The sequence below is a fragment of the Pygoscelis adeliae genome, unplaced genomic scaffold, assembly GCF_000699105.1.
Source record: "Pygoscelis adeliae isolate BGI_AS28 unplaced genomic scaffold, ASM69910v1 Scaffold38, whole genome shotgun sequence".
NCBI lineage: Eukaryota > Metazoa > Chordata > Aves > Sphenisciformes > Spheniscidae > Pygoscelis > Pygoscelis adeliae.
Window position 1 is genome coordinate 5,988,592 of NW_008825614.1, and position 23,551 is coordinate 6,012,142.

Here is a 23,551-nt window from a genome sequence, read left to right on the forward strand (position 1 = left end):
CTGAGCCAGCAGAGTGGTTCACAACCTCACTTTAAAAAAAAAAAGGCATGCCTGACAATCATTCTTTTGGCCATAAGACATCAAAGAACTCATATGGCTGTATATATGCGTGTCGGTCTCTTCAATCTTTTTTTCGTCTACCTCTGAACTCCAACAACAACAACAAAAATTCTGAAAGCATAATACAAAAACATCAAAAAGCATAACATAAGAATTTTGAAGCATCTCAAAAGGAAACAGCAGTTCAAAAAAGAAGCGTGACTTAAAAAAGGCTATGGGATATTCTTGAGTCTTGATAAGAAAGCGACCTAACCAATAGACAACAAGTTACTGCAACAGCCTAACAGTTACCCTCCCTACACATGAACTTTAGTCTGCCTGAAAATTCACCTGTGCAACCTCGGTACAAACTCACTAATTATTGTTATGCATGGTACTGAATTCTTTGTGACCAAAAAGGTGAGAGTTGAAGACAGGACTGCAGTTCCACCACATGCTCTAGGCAAAGCAGGTTTTGACACTATTTTCAGAGATTAAATATGAGTGGAAATACCTAATTTAAGTACGCTGGACATTTAAAATTCAAAGAGGGCAAGTGATTATGCAAGCTGGTTACAGATGTGGATAACGAGGAGGAAAGGCCTCAATTAGACTAAAAGAAACTTTGATCTTTTTCTTCCCAACATAAAGGAAAACTGATAATGGACAAAGTAACAAAAAAAGATATAAATGAGATACACCCCTAGAAGCAGCGGTACTCAAAGCAAAAAAACCCTCAGGGGGATTTATTTCATACAGGTAGGTGGCAGTATTATATTAAAACAAGGCAAAAAAAGAAAAATGGATCAGAAACTGGGACAAGTATTCCAAGATTTCTTACTCTAAGAAATGCAGTGATTTCTTGCATCTCTGTTAGGGGTAATTATGGCACATTTATAAGATTTAGACACTTCCCTAAACTAATGTTTATCACATCACATGACATTTCTAAATTTTATCTGACGCAAGTAAAAAGAAAATCCTTTTTACCACTCTGCATGTTATACATAGGCAATTCTCTCCGTTTAATCCTGTCTATTATATTGACAAGCTTGGCTAATCAAGCAACAGCATGGTACATAGTTTGACACTTCACATGGACAGTTGTCCTTTCTTGGCAATAAATTACACTGTTGAAGACAGAATTATTCCCTTATTCCAAAACGTTATAAACTGGAAATATTTGAGTTGGGTGAAATATTTTGGCCTAATTTAGCAAGCAGTTTTTCCCTACTGTTTTGGACCTCCTGCAGCCCCTTAAGACAAGACAAATACGTTTAGAAGTGCGTTGCCATCTGACTGAATTGGTCACAGTTCACACCTTGTTTCCAAGAGACAACAGGAAAATAAAGTCACTAGGTGAACCAAGTGCATACATGTGCCTGTGTGTGTCTCCCTGCACATGTGTGGTTTTTTGTAACTCATTGAAATCCTATCACAGGAACATGTAGGACATACGTTCTAAGAACAGTTGGTTTTAAGTGTAAGGCTGAAAAATTTCATTAGAAGAAAGAATATTAGAAAAAGCTCTAGCGATTTATATATTTTTAACTAACAGACACCTAGTTGCTTGTATTTCTTCTAGGCGCTTATGTCTGTCTTTTATAAGCGCTAGCAAAAATTTGCCATTTAAAAACTTCTTACACACAACTTGTACAGAAGTCCCATTTAATCATGCAACAAAGCCATAAAAAGAGGTATGTGATATCACACTTCTTCACTCGGCAATCAATTATGTTAGTGAAGACAGACTTGTACCCTCACTCCATAAGTTATCAGAATTTGTAAAGAAGTAAAATCTTATTCTTATATAAATCTTTAAGAAATAACTGAGTAAAAGGAGAAAAAGTAATGAGCCGTGCTATGATTTGTTTAAAACATTTTTTCATGTTTGACCTCCCTTTCATTTAGTGTCCTGTAGAAACATCTAACTCTTCTTTATTCGGAAAACTAAAATTATCAGAAGCAGTAATTTTCTATAAATTGCATGTGTGTCATATGAGCTTGGAAATATATTACAACTTTGGTTAAAGATGATAAAATGCTACAGTTAGTGTTATTATAAGAAGGAAATGAAGAACAGAAAAATTAATTGGTGAGTGGCTACTGTATTCTGACAAATTTTAAATTGAGGGTTTTTTTTCCATTACATGTCAAATTTGTAATCGATTAAGACATTCTGTGCTACTTAAAAAGGGCACATATTAAATATTCGACTTCATAAAAAGCACTGAAAATCCTTCTCCCCAAATATTTCCAGCTTGATAAGAGCAGGCAAAAAGCATTAAGAAATGTAAACACACAAGAAAATTGCAAATCCCACCTGATGATCCAAATATATAGCATTCCTTTGAAGGTGATGTGAAAGAATCTCATTCTAGCAGGCAGCAGTCAGGGGGAAAAAGGAAAGGGACAGAAGGTGCAGAATGCATGAAAAGAGCTTTCAAAGACGTAAACTAGACAGTGATCTTTCTGTTTTATGTAGAAATATAATGCTGTTTTAATCTGCTTTTTTTTGGTGAACTGTTAACAAGTTTTGATCCCAAAACAGAAGCGATGAAAGTTTGCCACGAATCAGACTACGAACTACTACATCACATTTGGTTTTACATATAAAATACAGTAAGCTGATGTAAATGTCTACGACACAGACAACTATAAACCCTTTGATAAATCTGTGTTTTAACCATGTCCTGATTTTCATACACAGATTACAAATAAGATTGTATCTGATATGAGGCAGTATAAACAATAAATTAATCTCATGATCTATCACAACTAATTTTGATTATAACAATAGGTTGAAAACCTTTGACTTTAAACTTAACTACAATATATTTTAAAATATTCCTATGTAATTTTGACTCAGCTAATATAAAAAAGCTATGAGTAAAGCCTCAAAGGGTTAATAGCAGCACATCACATACACAAAGAACGAAAGTTACTCTATTCTACTCCCATAGTAGTCAGAAAATTTTGCACTAACGGTACAATGCAAACTTTGATTAATAAATGACTACAAGTTAGTGAGAATGGTACATGACACACATTGCTTTATAGCTGACCTTTGGGCTGCTGGCCTCAAGTTTTAGCTGCATGAGCTGTGCTAGTGTGTGTTCCCGGATACTACTCAGTTCAGCTTGCTGCCGTCTCAGCTTTATTAGCAGCAGCGTGAGCTCCTCTGGCTGAAGGAGTGCAGTGTGAGAAGCCAAAGAGTAGAAAAAAGGTTAATTGGTATCCTAAACAACACTTAATTACAATAAGGGTTCTTAGTATCTTTCTTACAAAAACTTTCTATAGTGATACAACAAAAGAGACACCGTTTTTCCCCCAAATTGACCACTTTCAAATATATAACGAAGGGTTAACTTTTAACTACTCAAAACAATTTATACTGCAAATGCCGTAAAAGTGGAACATTCTGTATAAAGGACAAAAAATAAGTGAGGATTTTGCAGGTGAAAGTCTCAGACTTTCTGACATGCGTATCAAATTGATGATATTGACTTAAGTGAAGGGGAAGATAACTTCAGCCCTTTGGATATCATTACCTGTACATGGACAGCCATTTGAGCTTGGCGAAAGAATAAAAAAATGCCCTCAAGAGAATTTAGTTTCCAAAATAATTCTTCAAATGTATGCGTCAAAATTAAGAGTAAAAATAATAAAAAACCCAATAACTGAACTACATCAGAAACAATCGCCTTTCACAAAATAAAACTGCACAAGCATGACAAAAATAATTTTCTGTCCCACCTTCCACAGCTCTGAGGCTACCAGTTAATTTATTGCTTTACTTTTATGACTAAGATGTACAATACAGCCTTAGGAAGGGATGAAGAACAGTATTTAAAACCCAAGATTATATACATAATGGAAATAAGGTCACACTCAAATGGGTATTTGTTAGGTAATTCCACACAGATCAGTTTAGGTCAGTTCGGGAAACTCTACCAGAACCATTCCTGGGAACCACTTCTATTAGCTATACTTCAAAGAAAACAAAACACTTAACATCACAAGTATTTTTATTATGTTCCTGTTTGCTTCTGTTTCTTACACTTCTCCAGAAGTCAGTCTTGTAAGAGGTTAAATATTCATCCAGCATTTTGATTTTCTCACAAGTTCTGTGAGTTAAAAAAACCAAAACAAACCCAAACAACCCTAAAACCCCGCTTGCTCTCTCCCACAGTCACAGAATTTCTCCAAAGCAAAGAAGTAAAGAAAAAAGCTCCAGAGAACCACAGATTAAATTACTGAAAAACAAATACCAGTTTCTTAGAATGAAGAAGAAAAATCCCTGAGAATAAGCGTGGCACTGGCACCATTGTGAGCTCGTACCAAAGTAACCCACAAGAGGGAGCAAGGGATTTCCACATAGCTTCAGTTGTCAAAACCATTTGCTTTGAGAGAAAACCAACGCCAAAGCCAAATTGTCTAATGGCCAGTCTTCCTCTTATAGTACTCTTTCAATACCTGGATTTAAAATACTTAATTTCAGAGAGTAAGTGTAAGAATCTAGACTGCTATACAAGACATTTTCAAGTTCTCTCCAAAAATCAGTGACAATGCTTTCAGTCTGAAAATTAACGTCATTTCAAAGCACAAGAAAACTTATTTTTAGAAATAAGAGAATTGAAAGTAGCATCTTCAAACAAAAGGAACAGTGAATCACTTTTTCAAGATCAACACTCTTCTCGGTATGTTCTGCAAAAGCCCGATTTTAGTGCATTAGGAATAAACTATTTAATGGTACTTAAAGCCAATGTTTGCAAGCAGACTTTTTTCCAGAGGAGCCCATCAAACAGTAATCCTACTTCTCTCTAGACATTCGTAACGTTGCAAACATTTTTGACATTGCTGTAAGTGCTGTGCTTTTGATACCGCTCTTGGGACTCTTGCAGCAACCACAACACAGAATTTTGTTTAAAGAACTACCCACAGGTTTCCTCCTCTGGCCCCTGCAACACTGGTGCTGTGGGCAGGACTTCTGGTTTCTACAGGTAGAAGCTTGGACCTCCTTGCCCCCTAACCCGCTCATCGGCCCAGCTCCAGCAGCAGAGCCCAGGAGAGCTGATGGGACCATGAACCCAAAGAAACGTCTGTGGAAGACAAGGCACAGAGATAAGGCGCCAGCTGCCAAAGGCCAACCTGTAAGCTGCTGAAGGTGCCAGGGATTCACGCTGGGAAGTGCAAGAAACAGGGGTCGAGGCAGTGGAAGGATTGACTGGGGAGCTGCTGCCCACAGTATGATTCAAAATCTGTATTCTCAATTCGTAACTGTCTCAAACAGTGATTTTAGATGGGCAGAGAAAGATTATGGAAAGGAGACAAAAACTGGTAAATAAATGTAGTAAATTTAGGACAATTTCTTAGCTTTTGGCTAAGAGTCATGTTTCAATTAGGAAGGTGGACAGCATTCACCAATATTATTTTAATGAAATACCTTCAATCAGAGTTTCAGCTCTATCACAGAAAAATGGGAGATGTCAGAAAGGACCATCATTTTACCATATGCAGTATCCTTAAGATTTCCAAAAAAGGTAAACGCTACTTCTAGGATTTTCTATATTCTTAATGGAGAAATAAGCGTTCTGTGATGTATTCTACCCTCTCCCAGGAATTTCTGTAATGTATCAAAGATGATTAAAAAAAAATAAAAATCTGTATTTCTCAAAGAAAATCTGGAGTCAGCAGCTACAGAATATTCTCAGAATTCAGTGTAACCTCAGAGTACTACTTTATTTGCTTTAAAAATCCCTGATAATTTAAATAAAGTCTACATTTAATAGAATAAGAAAATAAGTTTTGAATAGAATAAGACTTCAGTGTTGCCTCTTCATACTTAAAGAATTATTCGTAAGAAAATACTCATGTACCAAATAAAAATCCAACTCACTGTTTTGCCTTGGAGGGTCTGAGGAGTAACAGGCTGTAAACTCAGACCTGCTGGCATTGACCTTCTGTCAGGCACAAAGACATGCTGTACAAAAACAAAACAGCACAGTATGATCCATAGTTAAAGACTCAACAACTATTAAATGCTAAAAAAAAAAGTCAAGCCAACTTCACTCTCATGACAAATTTGCTATGATCTGTGCCAGCTTTGGCCAGCCATGCTTCCTGCCGATCTACCATCTAGGACACTCGACTAGGCTACCTCTAACTTCTAGAAATAAGCCAGCTTTCATCGTTCATTTAATTAACAGTCCTCCCTCACAGCTGTTGCCCTAATCACAGCCCACATAAACAACAACAGTTTTAGTTTTTCACCCATCATTGAAAGCTGATTAAAACCCTAAGTTCTCTATATAGATGGAGTTTAAATCTTAAATTTACCCTACTGATTTCAAACAGTCTTCTAATTACCACCTCTTAAAAACAGGTTTGTGTTTCTAAGTTAATGGAAAAAGCTAGTTGTGTAACTAAAAAAATCCCACAAACCAAATAGCATGAAAATCTGAAGGTAAATAAGAATCCTTTATACAAGATGCTAAATATGAAATTAAATACTAGCATAAAGTGTTCCACAAGGAAAAAAATATGAGAAAGCAAAACATGGCTGAAAGGACAAGTAAGCACATGCTCTGCAGCACTGACTCCACTGGTATTTCTCAGATTTGTGAGAAGCACCCATTACCAAATTTCCAGTGCAGCTGAGACATAAACGATGTCAAAACAAGATGACTCCTTTGCTGATAAAGACCTAAAAACTTCCAAAACCAAGACTTAGTAATCAACTATAAGTTGATTTATAAACTGCTTTAAGATGTAGCTAAATGTTTTTTTTTTTTTTTTCCTGCATCAAGAAACTTAAAGACACCTGAAATAAAGATTTAGGAAAAATGATCAGGAGTATTTTATACAAACTCTAGTTTTATATCCAACTGAAAGAGGAATTTTTATGTAATTAGCTCCAGTCTGTTAAAAAACATGCACAATACAAGCAAGATGGATATAGCAGAGCCACATATGGCAACCCAGGTTCACAATTCTTCGTGTCTCCCTCTCACTGATGAAGACCAGCGAAGTTACACTAGTCGAGTGCTAAGGTTGTGTGCAAATAGATTCTGATCTTTAGTGATCTCCCTAGTAACTCAAAGGCATCAAAAGAAACAACTACACTCAGTTTTCTGCTGGAACCCAAGGCAGCCAAACTTGTGGCTGAAAAATAGAAAACAGCACATGGAAAGAAATGTGGGATTTTCAGTCCTCTTAGAGTTCCAGCTAAAAAAGCTAGAAAGGAGAAAGATTTCTGTACATAAAACAAACTATTCTGAATAATTTGCTTATTTTCTTTCCTTTAGATAAACATAATATCATGGACAGAAAAATGAGGACAACGTGTTTTCACCTAGTGTATTAGAAAAATATTTTTTTACAACCTTTAGATTTTAAATGCTTTTTAAAATCTAACCTTTCTCCATGAAAACAGTGGTGTAACTTAATCGTCATTATAATAAAATATACTACAGTGCAACAGTTTTACGGTAACCATATACTTTCTACTAAAATTCCTTGTAAACAGGATTTTTAACTATTAAAATAAGTATTTTTACCTTAGTATGATGCGTCCTGTGTCTGCGATCAATAGTTACATCTCCCCTTTGCACTGGTGAAGACACTTCTGATCTGTAGGTCCGCTGTGGGGAATACCCTTGGAAACCAGCGATTGAACCGTGAGAAGGTGAGGTGGGAATCGAATGCATCGTCTGATCAGAAATATTAATCATAGTTTTTGGGCTACTTAAAGTACTGTGTCTAGTAAGAGTTGTTTGCTTATTGTAAAACTGACGTTGCTGCCATTCATAGAGCTGCCACATCGTGTCATCGCGCATTGACCTCCGTTTCTCTTCGGCTGTTACTGGTCCTATAGCTCGGTCATAAGCCGACGGTGTTACGCTGCAGAGGCTCTCCGGCCGTGCTTTGCTGTTTCTCGGCAGTGTTCTGTAGCCTTCTGGGTACCGGGGTAAAACTTGAGGTCGATGGCTTGGCATGTTTCTTGGTAACGTCTGATATGAGATTATGCTGAAACACAAATTTTCTTTTTATTAGTGGACAGCATTACTATTATGGCAATATAAAGTTTTTCAATATTGGTTAGGTTTATCTAGCTATTACTTTTTTTTTTTTAATACTACAAGTGTCATTTAAAAATATGCAAGAAAATCAAGACACAATTAAAGAATCAACTATACTGATTGAATGCACTGTAGCAGCCAAAACTGGAGCCTCTCTCTGATTAGCTGCTTGATTATATAATCCACATTTCATCTTTTTACCAGTTTAACAGTCTAGTAGCGTCAAGTTTAGATCAAATCTTGTAACCTGTCTATATGCTGGATAGGTCAAAGTTTTGAAAGCTTTGAAGTTCTGTACTGTTTCCATATGAGCCCATTTTAAATGTTCTCTTTTTCAAAAGTGAAAAAGTCTCCTGTAGTTTCCCTAAGAAAATCTCGAGCAATTACTATGGACATAAAAAAAAATTATGATTTTTTTTAACTGCAGACCAAGGAGAAATAGCAGTAATTGTCTCATGAAATTATATTTTGCAATTGTCAAGGACAAGCCATTCCATATCAGCTATTCAAGTGAAACAAATAGCAAAATATTTCTTTGTTTGGTAATAATATTGTATTGCTTTGCAACTCGGATGTGAATTCAAAGGCTTATTCTTTAATTTGTTGCCACATCAAAATTCTGGACTGCTACAGTCATTTATCAATTTTCAGCATTAGCTGAAATGCAAAATTTTCCATACTGAGTATCAATGCATGCCTAAGTATGACAAAGCATTCCTTGTTTTTTCAGAGGACAAAATCTAGGTCACAAACATTGATTCATTCAACCCTTATCTAAAATTCAGATGAGCACCTCTTAAAGACTTTTGCTACTGATCACATCTATGATAGATGCTTGCCCAGAGACAACAAAACTGATCTCAAATTGGACATGATTCAGCCATCATAGGGCAGCAGCTTCTAGCTACACCCCAGACTAATTCAATAAAATCCCTGCCACCACGAGGCACCAGAATCTGAACATGGTTTTGAAAGACTTCAGCGCCACAAAAACATTAAAGAAATGATGTAGGGCAAATGGCAAAATAAACCAGCATTATGCATGTTAGATCCTTCTGGAATAACTATCAAGGGAATTGATGACGGTAAAACCCACTTGTCACTGAAAATAGTTAAGCTGAGTATTTATGATCACCTGTAACATTTTGGAGATGAAAACTGCTATAAAGAACTTCACATACAAAATCTGCTACAGTTTCTGAAGCTTTCCAAGAATTAATGAAGTATTATCGCAATTTTGTAGATTGGACAGCTTTCCATTCTCACAAAAAAAAAAGTTATAAAAAAGGGAAATGGATTCTAAATCCTATTCTTTTGCTGCAAAACCCGCTTAAATACCTCTAAATTTCTTCATGTAATATACCATTAATGACAAGGGCCTTTCTCCATCTCCATATTTAAAAAGCAAACAACCAAGACACCTTTGAGTTCAATTTCTAATTTTCAAAATATTATTTTAGCTATTCACAAACGGGTATGGTGAAGCCTGATATTCTCATGAAGATATCTGGTAGCTAGATACACCTCACTCACTGAAATTCCTCTCCCATTTTATTAATTAAATGAGCAGTGTGATCCTGTTGGCTCCTTTAAATATCACAGACAACTTGAAGAAAAGCTGTCTGAAGTTCTTACTATGTAAAGATAGCAATTTAAAGTCTGCACGCAATTACTTATATTCTAGAACATTTAGGAAGATAACATCCATTTTCTATTGGTAAACCATGAAAACTGTAAAAAGCCCAACCGCCTCAATATTAAGCCTTGGTTTACATCATTTGATAAAATCAAAACAGATTCACCGATGTCCTGTTGATACTTGCAAAAATGTCATTCTAGTCAAATCCAAAAAACAACTCTAGACAGCACTGCAGCTTGTAGCTGCCTGGCACATAAGGGGCGTCTGCTGCAGCCAGTCAAGCAGTCATGCACGCTGTGAGGTTGCAAAATATTTCTGCAACTGTCATCATAAATAGCTCCCTACAAATGTTCCCATATAAAAAAAAAAAAAAGGCTTCCACACGAGTTTATAGACTCCTTATAGGTACCTTTAGAGGTTGTCTCTAGGATTACTGTTGGGTGGCAACACTGGTTCTGGTGTCCGAGTTGGACTATTTGGGAAGGCGACTTTGCTGCTAAACCTTTAGGGGCTCAGTTTGGCAATGTTATGAATACCCTCAGATGGAAACCTCAAAATAGGCCTTCACCCTAAAGAATGCGAACGTCAGCTGGCCCAGAATACAGAACTTTCACGTGTGAATCAAGCAAAGGGTGGCAGAGTGAAGACGGAAACCTGGTGCTGTACAGCAGGCATTTATTATTTAGGATGAGGCTTATATGGGCAAGGTGGGGAGACAGAGGCTCACACCCTGAGTTAGCAGCAACAAAAACCCTCACTTAGTACCATGCAACCCTTCTGTATTTTTTCACATTTGAGAAAGACTACTTAAGTGAACCACTTTTGGTGAAAATATTTACTTGTAACTGACTTGTGCAAAATTAATTTAATAAAATGATACTGAAGTAGAATGTTCTTATTTAAAAAACATTTATTTTTGGTTAAAAAAAAAAGGTTTGTCTTCCTCAAGGCATCAGTTGTCTTTATTCGTGTGGCTCTTGCAAAACTAGATGTCTAGATCCACGGAAATGGCAGAAAACAGCTTCAAGAATTAAAAACTGAATTGACATCATCCTCATTAATTTCTCAGGAAATCAAACTACTAAGGGGTCAGTGTGTTCCTATAAAAAATTAGTAGTTTTACAGTGAACCCTTTTCATTCCATACTGAGGACAGCTAACAGCTCCTATTTTACATATAGCTATTTAATTGAACCTGTTTGTTAACATTTTAGTATTCTTGAAGTCCTATTTTTGTTTTTCAGTCTGACACACCAGAGATACTCAGTTTGGTACTCCATGATTTCTCTAACACATTAGAGGTACAGATGCAATGGAAAGCATCTTTGTTAGAAGTCAGAAACTTCTCCCCATTAAGTGAAGACTACTTTTCTCAAAAATTCAAGTTATGAGTTGAACAGGTCTTACTACAAACAGCCTTACTAGCCCCTCACCCCAACCTTAAGCTTTAACATAAACTGGAGCTTCTTTCTACTCTTATTCACCAACTTCAATTCTACTTAAATTTCTGTCTCCAGCCAGAAACCGGCAATCTGAACAAAAATAAAATTTTAAATTTAAGTGAAACCACATTCTAAAGACACCACTATATATTAGAAATTTGGATCATTATTCAAGGCCACCTCACACAAAGCAAAAAAGATAGCTCAAGGCCAATTCTTTTTCCATTTGCTACCTTTATGTTGAACTGCAGTTGACAGCATACCGTTTGTGCTATCAGTGCCACCCTTATTTAAGCAACAAGTGACCTCTATAGTCAAGAATAAAATATTGTTAATTAGTGACATATTGTTAACAGTACTTCCCTCTATTTGATTCCCACAATGAAATCAGTTTTAGGGTTTATATACTTGTTCGCAACTGAAAAATGGCACAGCTATTCAAATTTCTCCTGTTTGGTTTCAAGTTTTACAGTCCAATTTAAAAAATCTAATTGCATCAAAGAGCCTTCTCAGTTCTCATTACACAAGCATACATAATAAAATAAATGTCAGAGTGTGCAAAAGTTGCTCTCTGTACTGCAAGTTCAAACTCGATCAAACTACTTATGTTGAGTACTTCATGAAACAACACATTAGCAATTCCTAATTATATTTAATGAAGGACGAAAGGCAATGAGGAAATATTCAACCGATCTTGGCAAATGTAAGTCAAACTAATGCAAATTTTTCAAGTTTTTGCAAAAACTGAAAAGCCCCCAACCCCAATATTTTGAAATTTACAGAAAACACATTTTCTGAACTTGCTTCTATCTTAAGCTCTGCTCTGCCATCCATCTACACACAAACTCCCTAATTTCCAACTCTTCAAAACATCTCGTGATAACATCTCCATAACTTCCTATCTAATGTAATATTAAAAACTTCTGTATTTTACTGCTAGAGCTACTTGTCTGTACGCCAGCCTGGAAGCAATGTCCCCACATTTCTGTCAGAGAGAAAAATTGCTATCGGCACAAGATTCAATATCATTCACGCATAATTTTAAAGCTTCATGAATAAGCACTGGAAGTCAATATTAGAACTAGGAGATGTTTAATTTAATGAGAAGAGAAGCTTTAAGCATCAAGTTAGTTAGATTTCTATGACTTACTCTTAGGAAAAGCTTCTCTCTCTCTCTTCAATTAAAGACTGTTTAAAGTTTAAAAACTCCCTGAAATATTTTTTGAAGAATTTTAAATAAAATATTACAAGCATTTGTGAACAAAAATGCAGAAGACAGGGCAATTTCAAAACCAGATTTTAAGAGGAAAAAGAATTGTTATGATTCATGACACCTTTTCTCTGCTAGGATAGAGAAATTTCTAACACCCAAAAAGGGTTTCTGGCCATTTTTATTTATTGAGTTATTAATATAGTTTAATTTATTAATGATCACTCAAATGTTAATAAAAGACAAACTTTAATAAATCTGTTCTGAGCAGTCATTCAGGCACTTCTTACAGAGAACAATGAATTGTATATTTATGTAATATAGACCAAAAACTACAGAATCTAACCAGGGTACAAGTATAAGTATTATTTGCTGGAAAGCCTAGCAAAAAAAAATAAAAAAAATTATTACATAGTACTCACCCTCTTGTTTCCTCTTCTTGTCCTTTTCCTCTTTGCATTTTAATCCACTGTTCCAGCTGCAGCATTGAATTAGTTCTCTGCATAGCTCTCTCAGACTCCATATGTGACTGAACCACGTTGTGCTGACCTCCATCTCCAGCGTCTGCCAGAACACCACCAACAGCTTTATTCTCAGACCCATTTAGATGAACTGGTCTGAAGTGTCCAGCCTGAATCGTAGTTATGGGTAAAGTCCTGTATTCGGATCCCAAAGGATTTAGCTTTACACTGTTAATTTTCGTTAATGGTTTATCGTGCCCAACTTTCTGGAATCCATATTTTTCAGCTTCCAAAGCTTTCTTCTCCTCATTTTTGATCACTTCTTTGTTCTTCTGGTTATTTTGTGCCTCTGGCTTAATTAGCACCCGATGGTTTGAAATATTATTTGCTTCTCGAGGTGGTGTATTTTCAGTGGTTAACTTCTCTACTCTGCAAAGGAATATATGAAAAGCTATAATATCAACAAAACATTCACTAAAAAATGAAAAGTGACTATATTTGTGTTTACCAGGGTTCTTTCAGTGAATCCCTGTCCAGATATTTTACATCAATATCTTGTATTTGAGAGAAAAATCCAGGATACATTTTCACAATAATCAAGGACAGGCTGATTTTTTTTGTTGTTGTTGCTTTGGGGTTTTTTGTTTTGTTTTGGGGTGGTGGTGGTGTTTTGTTTGGTTTGGTTTTTTGGTTGGTTGGTTGGTTTTGGGTTTTTTTAGTTGGACAGTGTGAGTGTTTTTTCTTCCACACTTCTCTTTCTTTGCTATTTTAAAAACATTTATAACACAGCATAAATTTTTTAAGCCGACTTCAAATTAACCCCCTAGAAAAAATGTGCACAAGAGGAAATAAAGCCAGAGTCTGAAAAAGTGGATGTTCAGTTCCTGGAGGGTTGGACATTCAAACAGTAAAAATATTCAGTGCCTCCCCAAGAGCTAAAGCTTCCAGATTGTCAACAGCCTGAAATTCAGACGATTTCTAAAGCCATCTTTAAAAATGGTAGCAGATTACATTGCTGACCAGCTTATGATTCACAATACTGCTGAATTTATCATATAATGAGCTCCTTTAAAGAAAGCAAACAACTTTTCATGGTCACTGGCATCAATTAGGTTTCTCTTGTATGTTATCACTTTGGCTAGCATACATTTTGTGGAAAATAACTGTGGCTTCCCTAATTTTAAGGGGAAAATAGCTGCTGACTTAGGGAACTCTACCACAAAAATAATGATATTTTTAGAACAGTTACTGCTTTATAGTACTTACACAAGTACTCAATGTATGCAGTTCTATTAGCTGTTTTCTTTTTAAAATTTCAAACTGTCAAGAAGCTATAGCTTTTTCCATACTGGGACATGAACTGAACATCCAGCTCAGATAGTGACAGTTTTTTTCCAGTTTATTAGAAAAAAAACCCACAAAAACCCTAAAATGTTTTGATCCACATTTTTTTGTATGGGAGGAAAGAAGACGAAGACATATAATTCTTTAAGATTACATCTCTGTATAAAACCAAACCAAGAACAAAACTTTATTTTAAGATGATGTCAAATTAACCTTTCACACTGTTTTGCATCTTTTTTGCAAATGCATTACTCATCTTTATAACTGTGTCCCGTTCAAGTGCCTAATCCGTGTGTAAAAAGGCCATCACATACACAACTGACCAAGAGCACAAGTATGACCGCTCCTCTGAAAAATGCTCTAGTTCCAAGTAGAGTAACTCCGTACACAGCTGTAAGCATTTTTGCTGACCCAGTCTTTAACACGAGGCTTAAATGTCCAACAAGACATTTGGGACAGAACCCCAGCAAATACATAAAGGACTGAAAACTGTAAGGTCCTTATAAAATACTACCCACTGCTAATAATATCGGACACTTAATTTTAAACGCACCTCCCATTACCACCCTACTCTTGCTATGAATTCTCCATGACGTGAAAGGAATTAAGAGACTCCTGCCTTGACAAGTACACCAGTTCAAACGTACCAGTCAGAAAGAGCAAGACATCAATGTCCTCTGCATACTGTTCATGAGTTAGAATGAAATGCTCATGCACTTTGCATGTTAACAAGAGGTGTGATTTTTTTTCCCCATGCCTCTTCCTGACATAGTGTGATGATCCCAGTCTCTGCTTGATACATCATAATGTTATAAAAGTCCTCCAAAATTCATTCTGTTAATAAGTAGCTCAAAATAGTCCTTTTCTTTCAGTGATTATTCCTGAGCTGCCAACGTGAAAGCGTACACACACGTCAAATGTATTGCAAATGAAAACATTCATACCAATAATCTAACATGATTACAATCATTAATCTAACATTAATCTAACAATAATTAATCTAACATTGTGGTCTACCTGGACTTCAGTAAGGCCTTTGACACCGTCTCCCACGGCATTCTCCTAGAGAAGCTGGCGGCTCACGGCTTAGACAGGTGGACTCTGCGCTGGGTAAAAAACTGGCTGGACGGCCGGGCCCAGAGAGTTGTGGTGAATGGAGTTCAATCCAGTTGGCGGCCGGTCACGAGCGGTGTTCCCCAGGGCTCAGTATTGGGGCCAGTTCTGTTCAATATCTTTATCAATGATCTGGATGAGGGGATTGAGTGCACCCTCAGTAAGTTTGCAGACGACACCAAGTTGGGCGGCAGTGTTGATCTGCTGGAGGGTAGGAAGGCTCTGCAGAGGGACCTGGACAGGCTGGATCGATGGGCCGAGGCCAACTGCATGAGATTCAACAAGGCCAAGTGCCAGGTCCTGCACTTTGGCCACAACAACCCCATGCAGCGCTACAGGCTTGGGGAAGAGTGGCTGGAAAGCTGCCTGTTGGAAGAGGACCTGGGGGTGCTGGTTGACAGCCGGCTGAACATGAGCCGGCAGTGTGCCCAGGCGGCCAAGAAGGCCAACGGCATCCTGGCCTGTATCAGAAATAGTGTGGCCAGCAGGAGGAGGGAAGTGATCGTGCCCCTGTACTCGGCACTGGTGAGGCCGCACCTTGAATACTGTGTTTAATTTTGGGCCCCTCACTACAAGAAGGACATTGAGGTGCTGCAGCATGTCCAGAGAAGGGCAACGAGGCTGGTGAGGGGTCTGGAGAACAAGTCTTATGAGGAGCGGCTGAGGGAGCTGGGGTTGTTTAGCCTAGAGAAAAGGAGGCTGAGGGGAGACCTCATCGCTCTCTACAACTACGTGAAAGGAGGTTGTAGCGAGGTGGGTGTTGGTCTCTTCTCCCAAGTAACTGGCGATAGGACGAGAGGAAATGGCCTCAAGTTGCGCCAGGGGAGGTTTAGATTGGATGTGAGGAAAAATGTCTTTACTGAAAGAGTAGTTAAACATTGGAACAGGCTGCCCAGGGAAGTGGTTGAGTCACCACCCCTGGAAGTATTTAAAAGACGTGTAGATGAGGCGCTTAGGGACATGGTTTAGTGGGCATGGTGGTGTTGGGTTGACGGTTGGACTCGATGATCTTGGAGGTCTCTTCCAACCTTAATGATTCTATGATTCTATGAACATCTCTTTGGCTATATGTGTCAGCATTATTTTTAAACAGTGGTTTTTTTTCCTCATACATCACTATTAAATGCAGAGGTTAGATAAATCTGATGTTTTCTGCTAGCAGAAAGGAGAGGCTAGTATTTCTGCCAACCATAACTTTTAGAGAAAAAAAATCTTGATGTAGAACCAGTTTTTATGTAGGCTTTTGTGGGGAAGGACGCATGTGGTGGAACTGCTATACCTTCATCATCTTTTCTGTAATTTCCAAGTATCAGCAAAGAAATGTTCTGCTAATCTCCTACTGCAATTTAGAAGTGAGGTGTTTTCTTTTGATTTTTTCCCCCCAAGACTTTAAACTGTTCCCAAGACCAAACATTTCTGCCTAGGTTCCTTCTTAAGGTTATGGCAAAAAAAAGGATCACCTCCTCCCTCCCACCTCAAAACTGTACTACCCAGTGTTCTACCACAAACTAAAGGAATGCCCCAAACAGGAAATTGAATGAAAAACTCAATTTCCCACAATTATCAAGTCAAAAAAGGGTGTTAAAATTTCAGTTTTCAGCCAGCGCTCAAGAGTTTACAAATAAATGTAAGGACTACCTTGCAAATAATCCTAAACATGGGCATTAATATATGCAACATGCCTTAATAGTACCACCTACCCCCTTATATAGCACTTTATATCAATCTTTATCAAGGTGCTTTACAGCAGAAAAGCAGTTGCCATTTTACAGATGGAAAATCTGTGGTGCAGAGGGAGCGTGGCATCTCTAAGGACATTCATCAGATAGGTGGCAAAGTCAAGACTGGGCACAGTGTTTGAGTCACACTATCATAGTACTTTCCACTGTAGAACTTAAAAACCAACAAACCCCAAAAATCACAGAGTTGTTTTTCCATGCAATCTCTATGCTGTATCACTTGTTACTATGGTTATACACAGCAGAGCCAAGCATTTATATTTGACATTCTTTGCAATGGTGTAGAGGCTGAACGACTGACATTCAAAGAGACTTCTGGGCTCTCCTTTAACTTTGTGCATCAAATCAGTCAACTCGGTGTAAGCAAGAGATCTCTTTCCACAGCAAAGTACCCAAATGGGAAAGAATGATCAGAAACTAATACATAAATGTAAGAAATGTAAAACATAAATCCATATTTATATTTGGCTCCATATTTATATCAGGCTCTCCAAGACATATACAACAAGACTTGCGTGCTATTTTGAGGATGGGAGAGGGAGAAGACAAAAGAGAATGAGCATTGAACATATGTGTTTCAGCATATACCGAATGCAATTTATGGATTGCTACAACAAAACAGGAATAATATGTATGGAATAGTAATACAGGAAAAGTACTGTTTTCCGCTGTTTTATATAAGTAAATAATTCTGAAAGGGGGGCAGGGGGAGAGGCATGTAATCAAGTATCAGACAGACATGAAGACTGATTTAACAAAGCCAGGCAGAGGCATCTGAAAAGAAAAAGCCACCTTTTCCAAACACAGTGACCTTGGTAAACCCCCACTGTGGATGCTGTTATGCTAACAAGTGCTTTTTTGGCAGCTTAGCTTATGCTGTTCAGGGAGAGTAACTAACACTAGGAGGAAAAAAAAGACCCACTCTTTTCTTAGTACATGCTGCATCACTCAGAAGAAACAAAGGTTCTGGCACACACAGCTGACAGTGAAAGGATAGAAAAGTGATGCTCTTAAACATGGGAGAGTAGAGAAATCAGCATTTAGAGTAAAAATGGTAAATCAGTATGTTGGTGGCCATTAGCACCTACAAACACAAGCAAGCAATCAGTACTCATAGATACAACTTAACTGTGGTCTGCAGTGATACAAGATGAAATGAGAAAGATGTTTTGCTAATCCAGAGAGGTTGTTTGAGATCATATTTTAAGTCATAAGCTTAAATAGTTCCTCACTGACTGAAGTATTGTGTTTAATTATTTTGATAGATCTCTCAGTACATTATTGAACTTGAATTTACTATGTAGGTAAAATTAAAACAAAAATGTTTAGAAAGGAGTAATTACAATTAAGTCAATAGGACCAAATAATATTTGTCCTTCCCTGCAGTTATACATCAGAAGTGAGTTTTTCTGCTATGACTGCAGATCAGTTCTAAAAGAAATGGTTACATTTTTATTTTCTCGCCACAGTATCTCATTTCTGTATTCTGTGGCTAACTATATGTGGAAAGTAAGAAAAATTTTATGGAAAACCAGGCAAAACCCCCACAACTTAATGTTTTAAATATTCCTTTTATCTTTTTTCTCTCTAAGGAACTCACATCCTCAGAAAAATAAAGATACAGATTGTAGCTCTGAAATTATTTAAAGCTGAAACATTCAATTTAACAGACTGTTGGGTTTGGATTTCCAGAGTATCATAAGCAGTGAAGTACCCTGACTTCTAAATTTAGAGCACTATACTGTAAAAACTCTGACTCATCATTTGGGCAATTTATATTAACAAGCACTTAAGAGTGGCTCAACATCAGCTCGCATAAATATTTAAGGAAGTATGTTCTTAATAACTCTAGCTACTGTATCATAAGTATCTAGTCTGTCAGAAAACTGTATTCATTACAATGTTAGAAACTCTTGAAAAAACAGAACTGAGAAACAAAGGCAGTGGCTGAATTTGACTGAACCAAAATCATTTCTGCTTAGAGCTACGTGCATGCCAAACTTTAGGTTACTTAGAGATGAGGTAACACAATACTTAATACTTAACAGATTAGAAGCAGTACTTACAGGAAAGCAGCAGTATTTCTTCTGGATAAGATCATACCCATGGTTCATTTTAAGAACTGGTTTGATAGCCAAAAGATGGATTCTTTAAAAAACATATATATGAAGGACTTTCTTCCTTATTATAGCTAACAGACATGAAAGTCTCTGAGACTTCACTGGTCTTGAAATGTATTTTCTCTCAAGTAAAATACAGTCTTATTTCAAGACTATTAACAAACTTTTCAAAGAGGGTCACATCTATTTCTGTTTTGTCCTAGGGTTTCCTGCCTGAATTAAAACAACAAGATGGTGTCACATAAGTCACTTTCCTTGTTGCTTTTCTGACACTTGTTTTGGCTGTTGGCAAGCCCGTTCTGCCCGTGATATCCAGGCAGAAAACTACTGATTTTGCTGCTGAGTGCTTTTCTACTCATTGAGTGTGCTACACTGACTCACCAAGGAGTAAGATAAGCACCTGAAACAATGCAAGGCAGATTGCAGGAGCACGTATAGCTGGATGAAAAGTGTTAGATAAGCTCAGCGGTATTGGGAATCCCCACCGTTTGCCTATACACTGCCGGACACCTGAAATAGGCAGGCGTCAATGCTGGAACAGGCACTGCGGCTGAAAGAAGGGGGTAGGAGTGCAGAGCCAAGCATTTCGGGAGGCTGGAACACCCTTCACGGCAGTGGACTGCCCACCCATCTTGTTAGAGCAGCCATGGCACTGCAGCCTAGGAAGGATGACTAGCCTGCGAAGCTGTGCCAGGCACCAGGGTAAGCTCACTACGAATCTTGCTAGGCTCTGAGGCAGCAAACCTGGCTGTACAGCTGTATTAGTGAACTGCGCAAAAAAGTGGATATTTACATTACCATTTTGGATTGCTTCTTATGTTAAAAGAAATGTCATAAGTAATAATGTAACATCTGTCTATGTAATTAGTTGTACCAAATATCTTCTATAGAGCATTCACTATTAACAGGAGAGACTATGGAGACACTTATTAAGGAGGCTTTGTCAGATGGAGATGTACTTTTTTCACATTAATTTTTTTCTACTAGAAAGATGTCCTCTTCAAATGTTCAATCTTTACAGTATTGCAAACACCAAATGAAGGTCATTTCACTGGTTCAAAGAGATTCAGAATGCCCACTTCAGTATTATTCCCCCTACGAAGTGCTTATACAATCAATACATGATTTTTGTTTGAAGTTAAGCGGGTCTGATTTGGTTTAATCATTTCTCCATCTGTAAGCTACCACAGCTATCTGCAATACACTTACAATGCGAACCAAAACTGATTTTTCAGATTAAGTTTATTATTCACTAAGCTAAATGGGATATTTTATTTTGACAAGGTAAACCATTCTTTTAAGTGCAATCTCTTTAAAAGCTCTGAACGAAGAAATTAAAAGGTGAAAATGCTATTAAGTATCTACTTGCTTATATTCTATCTCACTCTTCTCATCCCCCATTTTATCTATTGTTCCCAAACAAGAAGAGGGTTATAGGAGACAAAAAACATAACATCTTCATATATAATACGAAATAATACATAATCGGATCAAATTTCATTGTGGTAATTGGACCTACCACTCCTCCTTTCTACAAGCTGAAATCTTATTTCCAGTAATTTTGGGAAAAACAAACATGACAGCTGAGAGCTTGAAGCACATATGTTAGTTTTCCATAGTACGGAGAACAATGTGTTTTTCTATGAAGCTATTTCACTATGCTGTTCAATGCAAAGAATGGAATACTTCATATATTATCTATATACTTAAAGGCTATTAGAGACGAAAGCTAAGATTTCAACCTTTTGTTTAAGATTAGTCGCTAAACGGTTGCACAGGTACAAATTTAAGTGTCCTGAGTTTACAGTTATCCTGAATATCCCATAGATTGGTGTAAGTAAAAGTTTCACTGCGTTTGACTGAGAAGCTCACAAAACATTAACACACTTTAAGACTAAAGGTGTCTAATCATTCTGCATAGTGTCTAATCTATGCTTCTGCCAGCATCATGCTGAAACATGGGATATAGAAATGTGAGGAACAAGTTAACAGGAATGAATTGTACTAGTGATGCAAAATTCAGAAAGACTGCTTGTATTTTGACAATAAGTTCAATGTGCTTACTCTTCCACAAAAATTGTACCTTTTCCTTGTTTGGTATCTATGTCTAAGGAATTTTTTTACCTTTTTAATTTCTTTTTTTTTTTAAACTTAAAATTTCTCAGGATTGCTGCCGTTCATTTAGCTCCTGTGTAGCAGGAACTAACAGAGTGCAGAAGCAGATCAAGTGACAGCAGCCATCAGCAATAAGTTCTGTGCCATCAATAACGAGGAGCTTTTAAGTTTTCCATTGATGGGGTTTCCATTATAGATGACATGGAGGCAACCCAAAGGACAACATTCAGAGAGAAAGTGACTCTTACTGGATAGACAGCAACAGACAATATTCAGTTTCTGAGAACAGAAGGCTTCCAGTGATAACTTGCTTTTCATTGTCAACACATGGATACATAAAGGATATCCAGATCAGGTAAGTATAAATTTGATGACAGCTTAATGATGAACAAGAATGGCTCCCCACAGGTTGCCCATAGGTGCAACTGTTTAATTTAGCCAGAAACTATGGTTGTGAACTTGAGACTTATGACAAGTTAAAGCCAAAGACTACCACCAGTTGAGCTGCTATTGCTGTTCAGTCAGGAGGGCAGGGGAAGTCTAACATGCCTGTACATAGTAGTTGCCATTGCACTTTTGATGCCGCTGGCTAAAGGAACTAGACAAGTTTTTGTCCTCTAGCCCTTTACTCTCGAGGCATCTGTATTCAGAACAGAACTTAAGATTATTTTTACCACTTCAAAATTTTATCCAACATTGTTAAATTAGTAAGGGTTCTTCAATATAAGGAGAAATTACTTCAGCCAATTTACATTCTGTTTTAAGGTATGCCCTTTCATTTAAATAAATCAAACTAAATATGAGGAAGATATACACTGTGCCACTATTTTGAAAATCCACATTACCTTTTCACAGGCTCTGTCTGCACAAGTGCTGCATCTGTCATGGCTTTCATCCACAACTCCATTTCCTTCCCTGTATCTGTGCAGAAATAATAGGTCCTCATGTTTGGATGAGCTGCCTGATTGGAAATGACATGGTCATTGCAATAAAAATGTAAGATTCTGTAAAAGAAAAGAGGCAAATAATGTTACTGTACACTTGCTCTGATGTCTTCTATAATAAGATTTCTGTAAATAATACTATCAGAAAAAATATCGGAAGAAATAGTTCAATGTTTCTCTGTCACTGCATTCATATTTTCAAAATAATTGCCTGTAATTTTCAATCATAGCTGCTTCTTCATTAATACACTCAATAAAAAGTCCTTAAATTTCTTCAGTCTATTAAAAACTATCTTGACTATCCATTAATGTAAATTAATATAATTATTCTAAATAAGATTTTGGCACAGATTTTTGCAGTCTGAATGATACAGTAAGTTTTAATTTGTACTTACCATGGTAAATAAATGTTGTGTTGCTTAGGAGGCCAAAAGAAGAGCCAAAAGGAACTCATAAAAAAAAAGTCAAGAGAAAATATTTAGTAGAGTGATTTATATCATGATTATATCATGATTAAAAAGATTAGCTTTGAAACACTCCTAACAATGTTGTAATATTGTGATTTAAGTGATAATAAAACCTTATTTTTATTTATATGAAAGATACTTCATATCTAAATAACTAAAGAACTTTCACTAGTGGGATAAGTCTAGCCATGGATACAGTTTACAACTTTAACACACCACACAGTATTTAAGATCCATGAACTAAAAATACAATACTAATTCATTCATTTTCTTATTGTAGTAATTATGTCTATATTTACATCAGGCTAAATACCTGAACCCTCTGCTACTGTATTATGCAAAAATCAGTCTCAGAAGCTGTTTGTCAACCCTTTTTTGCATAACAACTCAGTAAAATGAATTCTGTTCACTAGGCTATTGTGCTTTCAGACATAAAATTAAACTGAAAACTTGATTCCCTTACCTTAAAGGCATATTTGCGGTTAATATGGTCCTCAGGAGAAAGCACAGATATCTGAAAACTAGGTAGAAGTATGCTACCTAGTATTCCTTCTTCTTTCTCATCTGTCAATGTATAGTCTTTGATTAGAGAAACAGTATTTTGACACATAATACTTGTATTCAGACCCTTCAGTGAAACTCTATACTTAACACAAGACCAGTAACAAGAAGTTTACCTCGGAAGAAAATGCATTAGAGAATCAGAAAGCCAGACTGATTTGTTACATAGGTGCCTGTATATAGTCTCAGAAGTGTGCAGTCCACAAGAGCAATTGTGCAGTCCCTCTCTGCCAAGATATGCCACAGAACCTGCATCGCACAAGTGCGCGCCCCCAAA

General features: G+C 36.9%; 1 protein-coding gene across 1 annotated transcript in view; it reads right to left on the reverse strand.

Moving 5' to 3' along the window:
• PLEKHA5 (pleckstrin homology domain containing, family A member 5) overlaps positions 1 to 23,551 on the reverse strand; it is a 71,321-nt gene that overhangs the window by 32,334 nt on the left and 15,436 nt on the right. Inside the window, exons 5-9 of the mRNA XM_009332844.1 lie at positions 23,177 to 23,277; positions 22,148 to 22,263; positions 12,833 to 13,300; positions 7,599 to 8,067; positions 5,939 to 6,022 (exon numbers count right to left, since the gene is read on the reverse strand). Of these exons, the coding sequence (XP_009331119.1) occupies positions 5,939 to 6,022; positions 7,599 to 8,067; positions 12,833 to 13,300; positions 22,148 to 22,263; positions 23,177 to 23,277 (1,238 nt within the window). The remainder of the gene's footprint in view (positions 1 to 5,938; positions 6,023 to 7,598; positions 8,068 to 12,832; positions 13,301 to 22,147; positions 22,264 to 23,176; positions 23,278 to 23,551) is intronic.